General features: G+C 32.5%; 1 protein-coding gene across 1 annotated transcript; it reads left to right on the top strand.

Moving 5' to 3' along the window:
• Positions 1-582: 582 nt before the first annotated feature.
• LOC120146605 (1-acyl-sn-glycerol-3-phosphate acyltransferase 2-like) lies at positions 583-5246 on the top strand. The gene is made up of 10 exons (XM_039160121.1): positions 583-721; positions 1453-1492; positions 1628-1701; positions 1877-1936; positions 2678-2755; positions 2893-3051; positions 3509-3634; positions 4201-4293; positions 4512-4598; positions 4679-5246. Exons 2-10 carry the CDS (start codon positions 1489-1491, stop codon positions 4685-4687), a joined length of 690 nt encoding a protein of 229 aa, XP_039016052.1. The 5' UTR covers positions 583-721; positions 1453-1488; the 3' UTR covers positions 4688-5246.
• Positions 5247-15180: the final 9934 nt, after the last annotated feature.

Below are 15180 nucleotides of genomic sequence, written 5' to 3'. Positions count from 1 at the left end.
AAACCAAAACTAAATGTTAATTATGATTTTATTTAAAAAGTAATTGATGATCAAAATAAAACAAAAATAATAATTGGAATACTAAATGTGTAGTTACCCTATTTTATATTTTCAGTACGTCGTTTCCTATATTCATCTCTTTAAGCACTCCACAACGTTATTAATTAATCCATTTTTTTGATTTACTATTTGTAAGCAAGTATTCGTGGAATCAATTCTCACAAATATAAAATGGGGAAAGATTTAACACAATCTTCTCTTTCTTATAAATTATAATCTACAATCTCACTGCAAAACCTCCCTTTTTTGAGAATCTCGGGCGCTCCGGTGCTTGTGGTGTCCATGACGATTGCAGCGGCAGCTGTTATCTTCCCATTGGGCCTTCTTTTCTTCATCTCCGGCCTTGCTGTCAATCTACGATCTTGTTGCCTTTTTTTCCCCTGTAGAAATCAGAATCTACTTTGTTAGGCAACGTTGGTTCAATTTTGATTAGTTGGTTGATGTGTAAATGTTGTTCTTCTTTTTCTTTTTCCTTTTTATGTTGTTGTTGGTGACCATTTTTTTGGTTATGCAATGCGGTTCTTTTTCTTTTTTCCAGGCAGTATGCTTTGTTCTCATTTGACCACTGTTCAAGAACACATATAGAAAGATCAATAGGGTGTTGGCAGAGTTGTTGTGGCTGCAACTAGTTTGGCTTGTTGATTGGTGGGCAGGAGTTAAGGTGTTAATGAGCTCCTTTATTTCGTTGTTTAAAATCATTTGTTTTTTAATTACTCAATATATTATTTTTTTGGGCATTTTTGAAAATGTATGGCCTAATGCTGAAATCCTTTATGAGATAATTGTAGATACTGAAACCATTTATGTCATGTAAGTTTATGCTGATAAAATGCTCGTCTTCCTTTTCCTACTTGCAAACAGTTAGTCTCAAAAGTAATCTTATTTCTAAACAATAAGATATAGAACCCATGACAAGATTTTCACTGCTTTCTTTGAGACTCTGATGTGGCCATATATATATTTTTTCAATAAAAATGAACGAAAAATTTGCTATCACAACCTGAGATAAAATGTTACTTAGATGAAGGGATTAGACAATAAAATTTTTGTGCAGTGTTGAAATTTTATGCCTCCTGTGACCGATAATTCCGCTTCCTAGTAGTATGTAGTTGGTTGAAAGCCTGTTGTCCAACTAGTTCCACAGGCTTAAAGATTCAGCAGGTTTTAGCTTGTCTCAATAATTATGCACATATGACTTGAACTATTGTTATGAAGTTTTGATTACTCCAAGGGCTGATAGATGTTCCTAGAAATTGATTGAGCTATTGAGGTGTTATTTATTGACTGTTAGTGAGCCAAATTCTATTAATGCTGAAAAATATTGGTATTTTTGTGCACCTTAAGTAGTCTTGTAAGAATGACCTTTTGACCTTTGAGACATCTTTTCTGCAGATTAAAGTGTTTGCAGATCTTGAAAGCTTCAATTCAATGGGTAATGTCAATCTCTTTTTTATAGGAGACTTATTCTCAGTATTCAAGCTACATAAATAATTGGTATTGTTCTGTCCTAAACTTTTTTTTCTTCTTCAAAGGTGTGCTTATCATCTGATTTTTTAAAAATTTCCAGGTAAGGAACATGCCCTTGTCATATGCAATCACAGAAGTGATATCGATTGGCTAGTTGGATGGGTTTTAGCACAGGTCGGTAACTAATTTATTCCGGTTCCAACTGTTTTGCATACTGTTTGGTTGAGGTGTGCAATTTTTTTTTCTGTTGCACTTTTCGGAAATGTACTATTTGGCATTTTAGCTTAATGATTTTTTGTCCCTTAAAGTCTTGTCTGGTTAAGAAACAATTGAATTTGCTTTTTGGCAGCGATCAGGTTGTCTTGGCACTTCATTAGTCGTAATGAAGAAATCATCAAAATTCCTACCGGTATGTGTTGGTATGATACGTTTGAAGTTTCAAATTTTGAACAGTGATATTGTTTTCATGATCAATTCTTTATTTTCAGCTGATATCTACACATTGTCCTCAATTTTGATTGGTAATTGCTGATGGCCATGCTATGTACATGTTTTTCCATACACATGTGTATACAGACCTCCACTGCACATGTTCACGTATGTAAATGTTTAATACGTGATTAGCTAAGTCAGTAATTATGCTAATCTGCAGTAATTAAACATGCTATTTTTTAATATATATGAAAAAAGAAAATTAAGATGACTGGTGAGGCACTCTGATCCAGATTCCTCGGGTTTTTTTTAACTTGTCACATTAGCTTCTAGTGTCAAACAGCAGTTGGGTTGGTCTTTTGAAAATCTTCTATTCTTAGTCAGAGTTCAAAGTTTTTCTTGCATATTGTCTATGAAGTGAGTGTGTCTAAGTAAGGATTGATGGTCTTAATATTTTTCATGAAGTTAGTTTGCATGATTCAGAAGCAGATCTCCTGATGAAGTAGTAGTCTTTCTTTTATCTGAACTAGTGCATCATGAAACAAATGCTGGTACAGTTAATTTTGCATTTGGTAGTGAAAGTTAAGTGTCAATCTTTCTGATGGTAGGGGTTACAGGTAGTTTTAAGTTTTTGAACTTGTTTACTAGAGAAGCAAACAAGGTTATATTTTTGTGTACTCACGAAGAACGATAATAATTTGATGTCTAATATGTTCAGGTCATAGGTTGGTCAATGTGGTTTTCTGAGTATCTGTTTTTGGATCGAAGCTGGGCTAAGGATAAAAGCACGTTAAAGGTAAAAGTTCAAATATGGATGCACGTGTCAAAATTACATGTTTTAATATTGCTTTATTTATTAGTGTGTTTGTTCATGCTTGTTTCTAAACTACCCTTATTGATCTCATTCAAATCTTGTGGAAATTATATTTGCAGGCAGGTCTTCAATGTTTAAAGGACTTCCCACAACCATTTTGGTTGGCACTTTTTGTAGAAGGAACACGCTTTACACAAGCAAAGCTTCTAGCAGCTCAAGAATATGCAACCTCACAAGGATTGCCTGTACCTAGAAATGTTTTAATTCCTAGTACAAAGGTCAGATTCTTGCCGCTCTTATTTTCCTGAATTCCTTGTTACCTTTTATCTAGGTTCCTTTTTTAATTTTATTTTTTATGGATATGTAGGTGCCCAAATTTTTATTTTGGTATTCAAGTTGATTACTTTCTTCTGTAAAATTACCATATCATATTCTTGTTTAATCTAGGTAGAGTTTTTTGCAACCTCCTGCCGACACTTTCTTTCTGGCCAATGCAAGTTTCTTGCTACTTTGGCACGCTTATTCAATTCTTAGCCAGCCTCAACCACATGTGCACCCTCAGATATGTACCCCAATCCTATAATTGAGAGTCAATCATGTTGGACTAAGTGTTACTTTTCTCATTTGTAAAGCTGAATTTTGTCATTTTTCTCATGACCAATTATCTAGCTGGCCTTACTGATTGTAATTCTATATGGAAGTGTATGCTTGATAACATTATCTTTGTTGCTCCAGGGCTTTGTTTCAGCTGTAAGTCATATGCGTTCATTTGTTCCAGCTGTTTATGATATGACAGTGGCAATTCCTAAAAGCTCACCCTCACCTACAATGCTTAGACTTTTCAAGGGTCAATCTTCAGTGGTAATTTTAATTTCAAGCTGTGTAAAGCAAGTTTAACATCTTTGCGTAATTATGTATGTGTCGATATGAATGTTAACACTGCTCTCATTTTGTTTCATATTGATATGTCCTCGGAGGGTTTACTCCACATCTCCTTTAGAAGATTTTGCTTCTAAATTCAACTTGATGGTGATTTTTTTTTCAGTTTAAATGCATAACGTGCTGTCAAATGTCTCTAATGAATCAAAGACAAGATGAAGTAAATGAGCAGGCTTCAGAACTTGTTAATCCTTTCTCCACTCTTTAGAATTTCATGGAGTTAAAGCCAAAAGTTTATTGGTCATTGGCACAATAAGAATCATTAACTACTTGTGCATACTTTGTGGCAGCTTTAATTTGATTGTGTTGCTAGGTTTATCATATAATGTGAAGCAACTGAGTCGGGAAATTTTTGTGTTTCCCTTTTCTTTTCATATGGTTGAAACATGTTAATCTGAAGTGGTTATGAAAATATACCTTGTTGATAATTGAATGACTCACTTTTATATTGGTTCATTCAGTTGATGAAAATATATTGTTGCTTGCAGGTGCATGTACACGTCAAGTGGCATCTTATGAAGGAACTGCCTAAAACGGACGAGGCAGTTGCACAATGGTGTAAAGATCTGTTCGTGGAGAAAGTGAGTACTATTCATCTAGTGATGTAGCATAGTGCTATTCTAGGTAGTCTTGTTTGCTCTTCTGAAATAATCTCATGATTGAAAGGAAAATAAGGATTAATGTCACTTTGAAAAAGTTGTGTATCTTGGTCCTTTTTTTGCATAATGTTTCTTGTGCATGAAGTATTTCATGCATTAATTTCAGACTTATTGGTTTTTTCTTTTGATTTCTCATATAGGATAAGCTGTTGGACAAACATGTAGCTGAGGACACATTTAGTGACCAACCGTTACAGGATATTGTTCAGCCGATTAAACCGCTTTTGGTGAGATTTTTTATGTAAAATTAACCAATCTTTGTTTTGATTTTATTCTAATACTGTTGTGATCTCTCTTGTTTTTTCAGCGTTTGTAGTAGTTGCTTCTGGAACTAAATATGATAATCATCTTCTTGTTTTTGGATCACGTTGTTTCTTCTTGGGCGTGTCTCCTGGCTTATGGAGCTCTCAAGTTTCTGCAATGGTCTTCACTTTTATCCTCATGGAAAGGGATTGCAGTGTCAGCAGTTGGCTTAGCCATTGTTACCATTCTCATGCAAATCATGATTCTCTTCTCTCAGTCTGAGCGTTCAACTCTCACCAAGGTTTCACCTGGGAAGCCCAAGGACAATGGCGAGAGTTCAGAGACAAGACGAGATAAACAACAGTAGGTTGAGCTTTTCCTTGCAAGATATCATCCGATGGGAAGTACATATGTTTTCATAAACCTAAAATGTGTACTGTCTTTACTTTCACTTAGCAACCAATATGCTTTCGTTTTAGATGGACTTTCAAGCATGTCTTTTGGTCATCAGAAGGATTCAAATGAAACAAGCTTGTATGCATATTATCAGTTCTTTGTTTTTCTGGGAAGTGAGGGTTTGCTTGCAAAGGCAGTGCTCTTAAAATGGCTACATTTAGGGCTTAACCCAGTCTTCCAGGTGCCTTGTTTTGATTTCCCCCCTTTTTAGTGCTATTTGTACATGTCACTCATTTTAAGTACGTTCTTTTAATACCGGTTTCGGAGAAGAAGAAAAATGGAAGGAGCTCACACTTTTTGTTAATTATAACCCACAATTATTAGAGAAGAGGAGAAGAGAAGGGTTTTCTAATTTAGCTAATTTAAAGAAATAAAGAAAATGGTCAAATAAATTGACACATAGGAGCTTATTCATCAACTTAAAAATGGTGAGAATCTAAGTCTAATCTTTAATATTTCCCCTTCTTTAAACTAATCATTGTATGTTTTAATCATCAACTCTTTTTTTTCATTCGAGCACCTAAGTTTCTATATTTCACTGAAGCTTTTGTATTTTCCATTATCATATTTTGATCCTTATCCCATTATCAAAGCAATTTATACCCCAATTCAAATTATAAAATAAAATTGATCTTAATCTCGAAAATTCAAATTATCGGAAAAGAATCTTTTAATCACCGGAAAAAATTCTAGATTGATTTTTTGAAGTGTCATAAGCACTACACAACTGGTCGAATACTTGTCCTTAATGTGTTTAACTGCAGATACTGGATGCATAATACAGTCTCATTCTTTCATTTTTTTCGCAATCAAGATCAGAGCTAAGGTAATATACTCTTTATATATAAAACCTCGTTCCAATAACTCTTATAGTTGAATCTTCAATTATCTTAGTTCTTTGAGTCTCATGCGAGAAGGTGCAATAGAAATCAGAGCAGTGCCAAGATATAACTCGACATCAACCTCAACCCCTCGATGGGATGGCAACCCGTGTAACTCTTCAAGAAAGACCTCATAAAAGTCTCTCATTATACGTATATTGTTCAAAGTATGATCAGACTTGTTGGTATCTAGAATGTAAGTTAGACATGCTCCATAACCTTTTTGAATTAACTTTTCAACAGTCATTGCAGAGATTACATTGGTTAGAAAATCTTGTCTCACATATCATTACCACTTTCTTACCTAGAGGTGTTTTCATTTTTTTTTTCAAAGAATCTTATATGATTATAAGGTAGTATTTGAGTTCGATTTTAAATATGAATAAACTCATTTACACCGCTACATAAAAAAGTTGTTTGAACCCGAGTCACCTAGGGAAAACAATATTCTCTTTACCACTGAGACCACTCATTGTGTTTTCTGATTACTTCTACGATATATAGGGCTTGCTAGTCTGTCATGCATTTTATACATTACTTTATGATTGATTTCTGTTTTGACATACTCTTTGGTTACTTTTACGCACTTAGAGACCATACTTGTAGCTCTTTCCATATTTTTCTCCTTGCAGATTGAAGTTGTTTACTGATCTCGTGTTCGGCATTTTTTGAAGGGTCTGGTGTTCACTAATATTTTGTTTTATTTTAGATTATATAAGATATTATGAATACATTTGTAGTGATTCTAAATGCTTTTAACTCTTTGAAACAAGGAGATGATTAGTGGTGGTATGCCAAGCTAACTTGAGAAGATGCACAAAGATATTGACGTTAGATGTGAAGTTTTCCAAGTAAATATTATTATCAAAGGGCTGCTCAAATTCTGATTCAAAAAGACTATTATTTCCAGAGAATTATTTTTCAAGACTAACCTTATAGAGTCTTTTTTTAGTTATAGGATTATTAAAAGGGTTGTTGATTCAGATAAAGTAATTGCTGTGGTAAATTCGGATGTTAATCTGATTAAGGATAATCTTTAGCTCCGTTTCATGCACCTGATTTTTAGGGTTCATGTTTGCTGTTCAACTGTTTTGTCATTCTAATTGAACTTTCAATCATCCATTTTGCCATAATATTCCTAACAGGAAAGCTAAGTTAAGAAGGGACGAGCCTGTAAATGAGACGATATAGATTCCGAGCTATTCGAGATTGACTCGTTCAAAATTCAGTCAACTCACGAATTAAATGAACTTGACTCGAGCTTGAACTCTACTCAAATTCTTAACGAGCTAAAACGAGTTATTTGATACCTGAAAATAATATATTAAATTTTTAGATTTTTAAATTAATTTTTTATAATTCATACATTGTTTTTTTAAATAAAATATAATAGAAGATTTTCATGTATTTAAGGTTCATGTTCGAGTTTAAATTTAAGCGTCATGTTTTTTCAAGCTCCAGTCGAATTTAAAATTTTTAAGCTCGTGAGATTTCGAGATTTAATTTTAATTTTTTTATAATTCATACGTAGTTTTTTTAAATAAAATATAATAGAAGATTTTCATGTATTTAAAGTTTATGTTCGAGTTTAAATTTGAGCGTCATGTTTTTTCAAGCTCCAATCGAATTTAAAATTTGTAAGCTCGTGAGATTTCGAGATTTAATTTTAATTTTTTATTTAGAACGAGGAGAAGCTTTTCGTAGATTGATGAATCCATTGGCACCCAAACTTTTTTTTAATTTTTTTTATTACACGAGCATCAAAAGTTTCAAAAACAATATGATGATTATACCCCAAAAGTAATTAATATTATTATTAAAGTTGCACATTATGAAATCAAAAAGTTTAAGCTAATCCATCAATGTACCTAAAGCCAACTAACCAAACCTAAAAATCGTCCAACTATTAAAAGTTTAAGCTAATCCATCAATAAGAAGAGTAATGTAAACAAATGGTTCCTCGACTACATGGTGTTACTTTGTTGAGTATCATAATTATTAAAAGTTATAAAATGATCCTCCGACTATAAAATGTTGTTTTGTTGAGTCTTCGACTATTAAAAGTTATAAAATGATCATATGACTATTCATATGTTCCAAAATCGTCATTCCCCGTCAAAAAATTGATTATCGTCTGAGCTGGACATTAACATGTTGATTGAGATATGATAAAATCATATATTAATGATGTCTATTGGTATCGTCGTTACTTCAAAGCACTGGCTCGACGTCATAATGTAAACATATATTCGATCCATAAAATACAATTAAAATAATTATGTGATCAGATTTTAGCATTTCCTAGTCAACAGGTTAACGTCCATCTCAGACGACCATCAAAATTTTTACAGAAAATGAAGAGTTTGAAATATTTGAATAACCGGATGATCATTTTATAACTTTTAATAGTCGAAACACTAAAAAAATAACTTATAATCATAGGACAATTTTGTAACTTTTAATATTTAAAAGACTCGATAAAGTAACATCTTATAATCGATATAATTTATATATTTTATCCTAATGATAATGATAATAATAATAATAATAATAATAATAATAATAATAATAATAGTTTATTGAAGTATTCTGGCACGAGAACTCGGGTCGTTCTGCGGTGCGGCGCCTAAAAAACGGCTAATATACGGAGTGACCGGTTAAACAAGTGACCGGTTAAAATTTAGACCGGTTATGTTATATTATTTAACCGGAAATATTATAAAGTACAATAACATACTAGGTAGCGCTTATATAATGTAATAGGTAGCGCTTATATTTACCTATTTTATAAGTAAACCAGTATATTTATACCGATAGCATTGCAAATTTACCTATTACATTATATTATATTGAAAGTGTCCATACTTTTTATAAAAAGGATCGATACTTTAACAGTGTTTCATGTTTTCCACCTACAATATTGATTTAATAATTTCATTTGCACAAAAAATTATTTGATTGTTTTGATATTTTATAAAATATTATTTAGAATTTTTAATTTAATAATAATATATACCGTAACGTAAAAAATAAATCATTAGACGCCTATAATTACTAAATTAATATCTTAAAACTCACTCAAAAGATAACCTTAAATTAATGTTTTCCACAGTGAAAAAAGTATGGACACTTTTATAAAAAGGATAGACACTTTACAATATAACCATTACCTATTACATTATATAAACGATACCTATTACATTATATAAGGGCTACCTATTACATCATATGTTTACCTATTATATTGAAAGTGTCCATACTTTTTATAAAAAGGATCGATACTTTTTTTAAAACTTATGTAATTTATGTTTCAATTTTTTTAACAGTGTACTGCGAATTTAAAATGATAATATACTTGTAGTTATTGTACATACCTAAATATGTACTGCGAATTTAATGTTGTACCCACCCTTTAACTACAGAAACATGTTCAAAATGAACCTTCGTTTACATATCCATCAACTCCTGGAGCACTGAACTTGCACAACAAAATTTTTGCCATGGATAATACTGATGTAGACAATGTTAAGCCAACCGAGGAATGCCATGAAGTACATAATGTTGATGAATCTGACAGATTGGTTGGTCAGCTCTTCTGTTCACGTGATCAAGCTTGGCACTTTTACAAGGGATTCGCACGGGAACATGGGTTTAGTGCACGTAAGGGAACCCGCGAATCTTTTCGTGTGTTCCAAGATGAACTTACACGGGAGACATTGTACCGGATTGAGGCAGAGATTAAGTCCTTATCAGATGAATGTCAACATTATATTTTGTCAAAGTACGCAGAAAAAAATAGGAAATTTGAAATTAGTTTTGATTCTCGTACGAAAACTCTAATTTGCTCCTGCAAAAAATTCGAGACCGTTGGACTTCCGTGTCGCCATCAACTTCACATTTTGAAGCAATTGGACTACACATATTTGCCCGGGACTTTGATTCAAAGTAGGTGGACTAATGATGCGAAGGCTTCTGCACCCAGCTATGTTGATTTGAATGTGTCTCCAGAAGTGATGCAAATGGCAAGGTTCGCTGCTCTACGTTCAACGTCAAGTAGGTTATGCTACATTGCATCAAAGACAGACGAGTCTTTCAAAACCGCAAGAGATGAGATGAAAAAACTAATAGAAGAATTAGAAAACTCGTTTGGTTTGAATCATTCAGTCAACCAGAGCATTGTAGTAAACAATGTTCGTGACCCTCAACGAAAACAACGCAAGCGAAAAGAAGTGCCGAAGAACAAGGTCGAGAAGCAAATTAGGCGATGTGGGTACTGCAACGGTGAGGGGCATAACAAACTAACATGTCCTCAAGTCAAGCTTAGTTTGAGTACAAGCACACAGCCTACATCAACTGATTTTTTCGAAGACGGAATGGAATGACAACGATCTCCATATAATATATCGTAAGTATCAACATCACTCCTATTGTATGTACATATAAATATTTGAATGAAGGAAGAAAAACCGCGTTACTTCAAATTACCGACACTTTTTTAAATGGTATGGACATAAAGTACCGACACAATATTAAAAGTGTCGATACCGGTTGTAGACCTATTCGCTCATAAACCGGTATATTTATACCGGTTATATTACAAAATTATCTATTACATTATAATTATGGGTTCCGATGTGTAAAATGTCGACACTTTTTTAAATTGTATCGACACATTTTTCTTCCAATATGGACATAAAGTACCGACACAATATTAAAAAGTGTCGATATAGGTTGTAGACCTATTCGCGCATAAGACCGGTATATTTATACCGGTTATATTACAAAATTATCTATTACATTATAATTATGGGTTCCGATGTGTAAAATGTCGACACTTTTTTAAATTATATCGACACAATTTTCTTCCAATATGGACATAAAGTACCGACACAATATTAAAAAGTGTCGATATAGGTTGTAGACCTATTCGCGCATAAGACCGGTATATTTATACCGGTTATATTACAAAATTATCTATTACATTATAATTATGGGTTCCGATGTGTAAAATGTCGACACTTTTTTAAATTATATCGACACAATTTTCTTCCAATATGGACATAAAGTACCGACACAATATTAAAAAGTGTCGATATAGGTTGTAGACCTATTCGCGCATAAGACCGGTATATTTATATCGGTTATATTACAAAATTATCTATTTATTATAATATGTTGAAAGTGTCCATACTTTTTATAAAAAGGATCGAAACTTTTTTTAAAGATATGTAATTTATGTTTCAATATTTTTTAAGTATGTTTCATGTTTTCCACCTACAATATTAATTTAATAATTTCATTTGCACAAAAAAATTAGTTGATTGTGTTGATATTTTATAAAATAATATTAAGAATTTTTAATTTAACAATAATATATACCGTAACGTAAAAAATTAATCATTAGACGCCTATAATTACTAAATTAATATCTTAAAACTCACTCAAATGTATATGTACACATAGAAGCAAATATGGAATAATTAATGAAAATATACATACAATATAATCACACCAAAATTTAAATACACAAGAATGTTCAAATAATGTACCGACAAACAAAATTAATCCGATGAAAAAGGGTTGTTTCTAACGAAGTCCGGAACATTAGAGGCCTTCAACAAATTTTCCAAATACTCTCGTATGTTTCCGCCTTTTTCTGAGGACATACATAAATAATTTCAATTATCAAACTAATGAGGTGCAATTTTACTAACAATAAATTAAATTCGCATAAGCATGAATAAATTTGTGTCATACCTAGAGCTTTGTCGTTCGAATGGGAAGCAGCGTCAAAGGTATGTGGACATATGTAATTGTATTTCTATATAAACACATAAGTTGTTAAAATAATCAATGTCTGAACACCTGTTCAACTGATCAGAAACATATTGCATAAATGCAACCTACCGGATTATAAATCATTTTTTCCGCTGAATCATCGACCAAAAGTGTATTTAGCTCGTTAAAATCTGGACACGCGTTCCAAACATCATTGAGATCTTTACAATAGGTAACAGAATCGTATGTTTTGCATTTTTTTTGATCCTGTTCACAAACAGTCGAACATAAATATGTAGGAATCATAGACAAGGAAAAGTCAGCAAACTGTAATGACATTCATCTTACCCACACGAATAGAAAATGCTCGGAAAATACAGGTAGTTTCTCAAGTACACGGTCGACGTTATGCCTGAGATTGTAATCAGATTGAATGTTAACATTCAATGTATATTAACGATTTTGACTACAGTAATTCAATTGCCTCAAACATGTTCTAACCTCATCTTTGAAGACCAAAGGGCAACAACAAAATTGTCGACACAAAATTGCATAAATTCAAATAATCCTCTTCTGAGGACAACATCTACAACATGAAGAAAATGAGATTAAAGTTCTACGCTTATATGTTAAAATAATGGATACAAAAGAATAGAATTAAAACCTGCCGGCAGTCTTGGGATGTAGGCAAGGACACCATTGAGATCAAAAATTAAAAGTTTTCTTGAAGGCGGCGTTGCAGACACGATATACTTGTTTGGATCATCATCTTCATCATCATCGTCATCATCATCATCATCGTCATCTTCATCGTCAGCTTCATCTTCTGCGACCGATTGGTTGTCCACATCTGTTAAAAGAAAATAAAATAAAGTTCAGAACGTGTAAATGTTAAGAAACATAGATAATGAATTACCTAACTCGTTTGATGTCGTTGACGTAATTCGTTACGCAACATGGAGACTTCACGTTGCAATGATGAAATATCGACTCGCATTCCACTCACAAGGGAATCAATATGCTCCCGAAAATTGACCATGTATTCCATCACGGTCTTAATTGTGACATCCTCTGCAACTGTTGCTTCTTCCATCATTGCGTCTCCACTTGGTTGCTCTTCTTCATGGCCAACGGGGTCCATTTCCTCCCTCTCTTGATCTAATCCGACCTCCTTGACACGCTTCCAACCGAGTTTTTCAACAAAATCATATCCCGCTTTTTTAATAAATACCATGTCAATCTTGCGGGTTAATCGAACAGGGGCGTCATGCGAAAAATCAACTTCCTTCTTCTTCAACAGATGGGTGATGACACATCCATATGGTAGTGTAGTTGAAATTGTTGCTCCCTTTGTGACCATATATACAATTGTATTAAATATGAGTTTTGCAATGTTTGGAGCCGTTTTGGATTTATACTTTGCTATCCACCAATAATCGCTGTCTCGAAGCGTTGAATGTTTTCCCCCACTAGGCCGGATATACCATGTGAGCATTTTGTGAAACACTCTCGACTCTACATCGAGGTGAATTGGGCTATTTCTAGTAACCCGTTTAATTGTAGACCAATCTACACCATTTTCATCTGAATCCCCTGTATTCGCTACACCTAAACCCTCCGCAATAGTTTCTGGAGATATATATATATCCTTCCCCATGACATGTGTATTAATTCCTATTATATTAGTCTTATTAGGCTCGTGCTGTAAGGAAGCATTGTTGTAGAAGACTCTAACTAGGTTGGGATAATATCTTGGTTCTACACCAAGGAATTCAAGCCAACCCCAAGATGTAAATGTGGATTTAAAACTAAATGCATATTTATCATCAAACAAGAAACCCAGGTCAATGACACGTTCGGGACGAATCTTCCTTACTTTAAAACTCGTCTGCCATCTTTGTTTCTCCATGTCGGATCTAAAGTTCAGAGTTTCGAAGGACCTGATTTCTCAGAAGAACCGTTTAAAATTTGTAATCAATTTAAAGTTTATCGATACTTTAATCCAATTACCATTTCAACAATAATAACAAAAAGACATTGATACTTACTAGAAGTACATATATCCACCCTTTGGTTGCTTTCGAGTCTCGGCCTCAATTTCAAAGTCATCTGCTCCACCAACAATTTTCCAACCCATTGACTCCATTTTTCCTTCATATATCAGTTTACGCAAATCAAATTATTTTGTTACATACACTTTTCAATATACAAATATAGATAACTACTCTTGTGGTAAAACGGTTTTCTTCAAAAGAATTTGAATGGCCACACCAAAATGTGTCGGCACATTTATACAACCTATAATATCATTTTCTACCTATAATATTTAATAAAAGTATCGACATTTATCGTTTTCCTTGAATATCTATTTCTACCTGCAATCGGTCCCAAATGCTTCCTTACTCCAAAACCCCAAACAACACATAAAAAACCCTATCGCGATTACTGTAATAATAAAAAATTAGGGTTTCGACAACATACTTTTCGATTCGACTGCAGCAACAAACAAACAAACTTCGCTTTAGAAACGCCTTCTGAAATGCAGCAACAATTACTCTTCGATTTCAAAAACTCGTCCGTTCTATCTATTTTCAGAGGATATTTAGCTTATATTTTCATCGGATATGTTATTTATATTTAATCGATACAAATACAAAAGTGTCGATACTTTTATGTCAGGTGTCGATACTTTCGAAAGGATAATTACCTATTTCTTTGAAAGTGTCGATAATTTATTACACGTACTTACGAAAGTATCGACACTTTCAATATATCCGGTATCATTTTACCGTTTTTATCATTTTGATACCGGTTTTATCATATTTTTACCTGTTATATCGTTGTGGATCGATATTTTTTTTTAAAGTATCGACACATTATAGGCGCTATAACTGCTTCTCTTTTAAATTCACAAAGTGTCGATCCTTATATAACGTATCGACACTTTTAATTTTACCGGTTTTATCATTTTGTTACCGGTTTTATCATATTTTTACCTGGTATATCGTTTTGGATCGATATATTTCTTAAAAGTATCGACACTTTTTAGGATTTAAAACTGCTTTTAAAGTTATGTAATTTATGTTTCAATTTATTTAATAGTGTTTTATGTTTTCCACCTACAATATTAATTTAATAATTTAATTTACACAAAATTTTATTTGATTGTTTTGATATTTTATAAAATATTATTTAGAATTTAAATTTAACAATATTAACCAAATATAATAATAAATATGTTTTCAACAGTGAAATAAGTATGGACACTTTTATAAAAATGATATATACTTTTTTGAAAGTTATGTAATTTATGTTTCAATTTTTTTAATAGTGTTTCATGTTTTCCACCTACAATATTAATTTAATAATTTCATTTACACAAAAAATTATTTGATTGTTTTGATATTTTATAAAATATTATTTAGATTTTAAATTTAACAATATTAACTAA

The sequence above is a fragment of the Hibiscus syriacus genome, unplaced genomic scaffold, assembly GCF_006381635.1.
Source record: "Hibiscus syriacus cultivar Baekdansim isolate YM2019G1 unplaced genomic scaffold, ASM638163v2 tig00110930_pilon, whole genome shotgun sequence".
Taxonomy (NCBI): domain Eukaryota; kingdom Viridiplantae; phylum Streptophyta; class Magnoliopsida; order Malvales; family Malvaceae; genus Hibiscus; species Hibiscus syriacus.
Note: the sequence above shows the minus strand (reverse complement) of the source record. Positions and strands in the feature narration are given on the sequence as shown.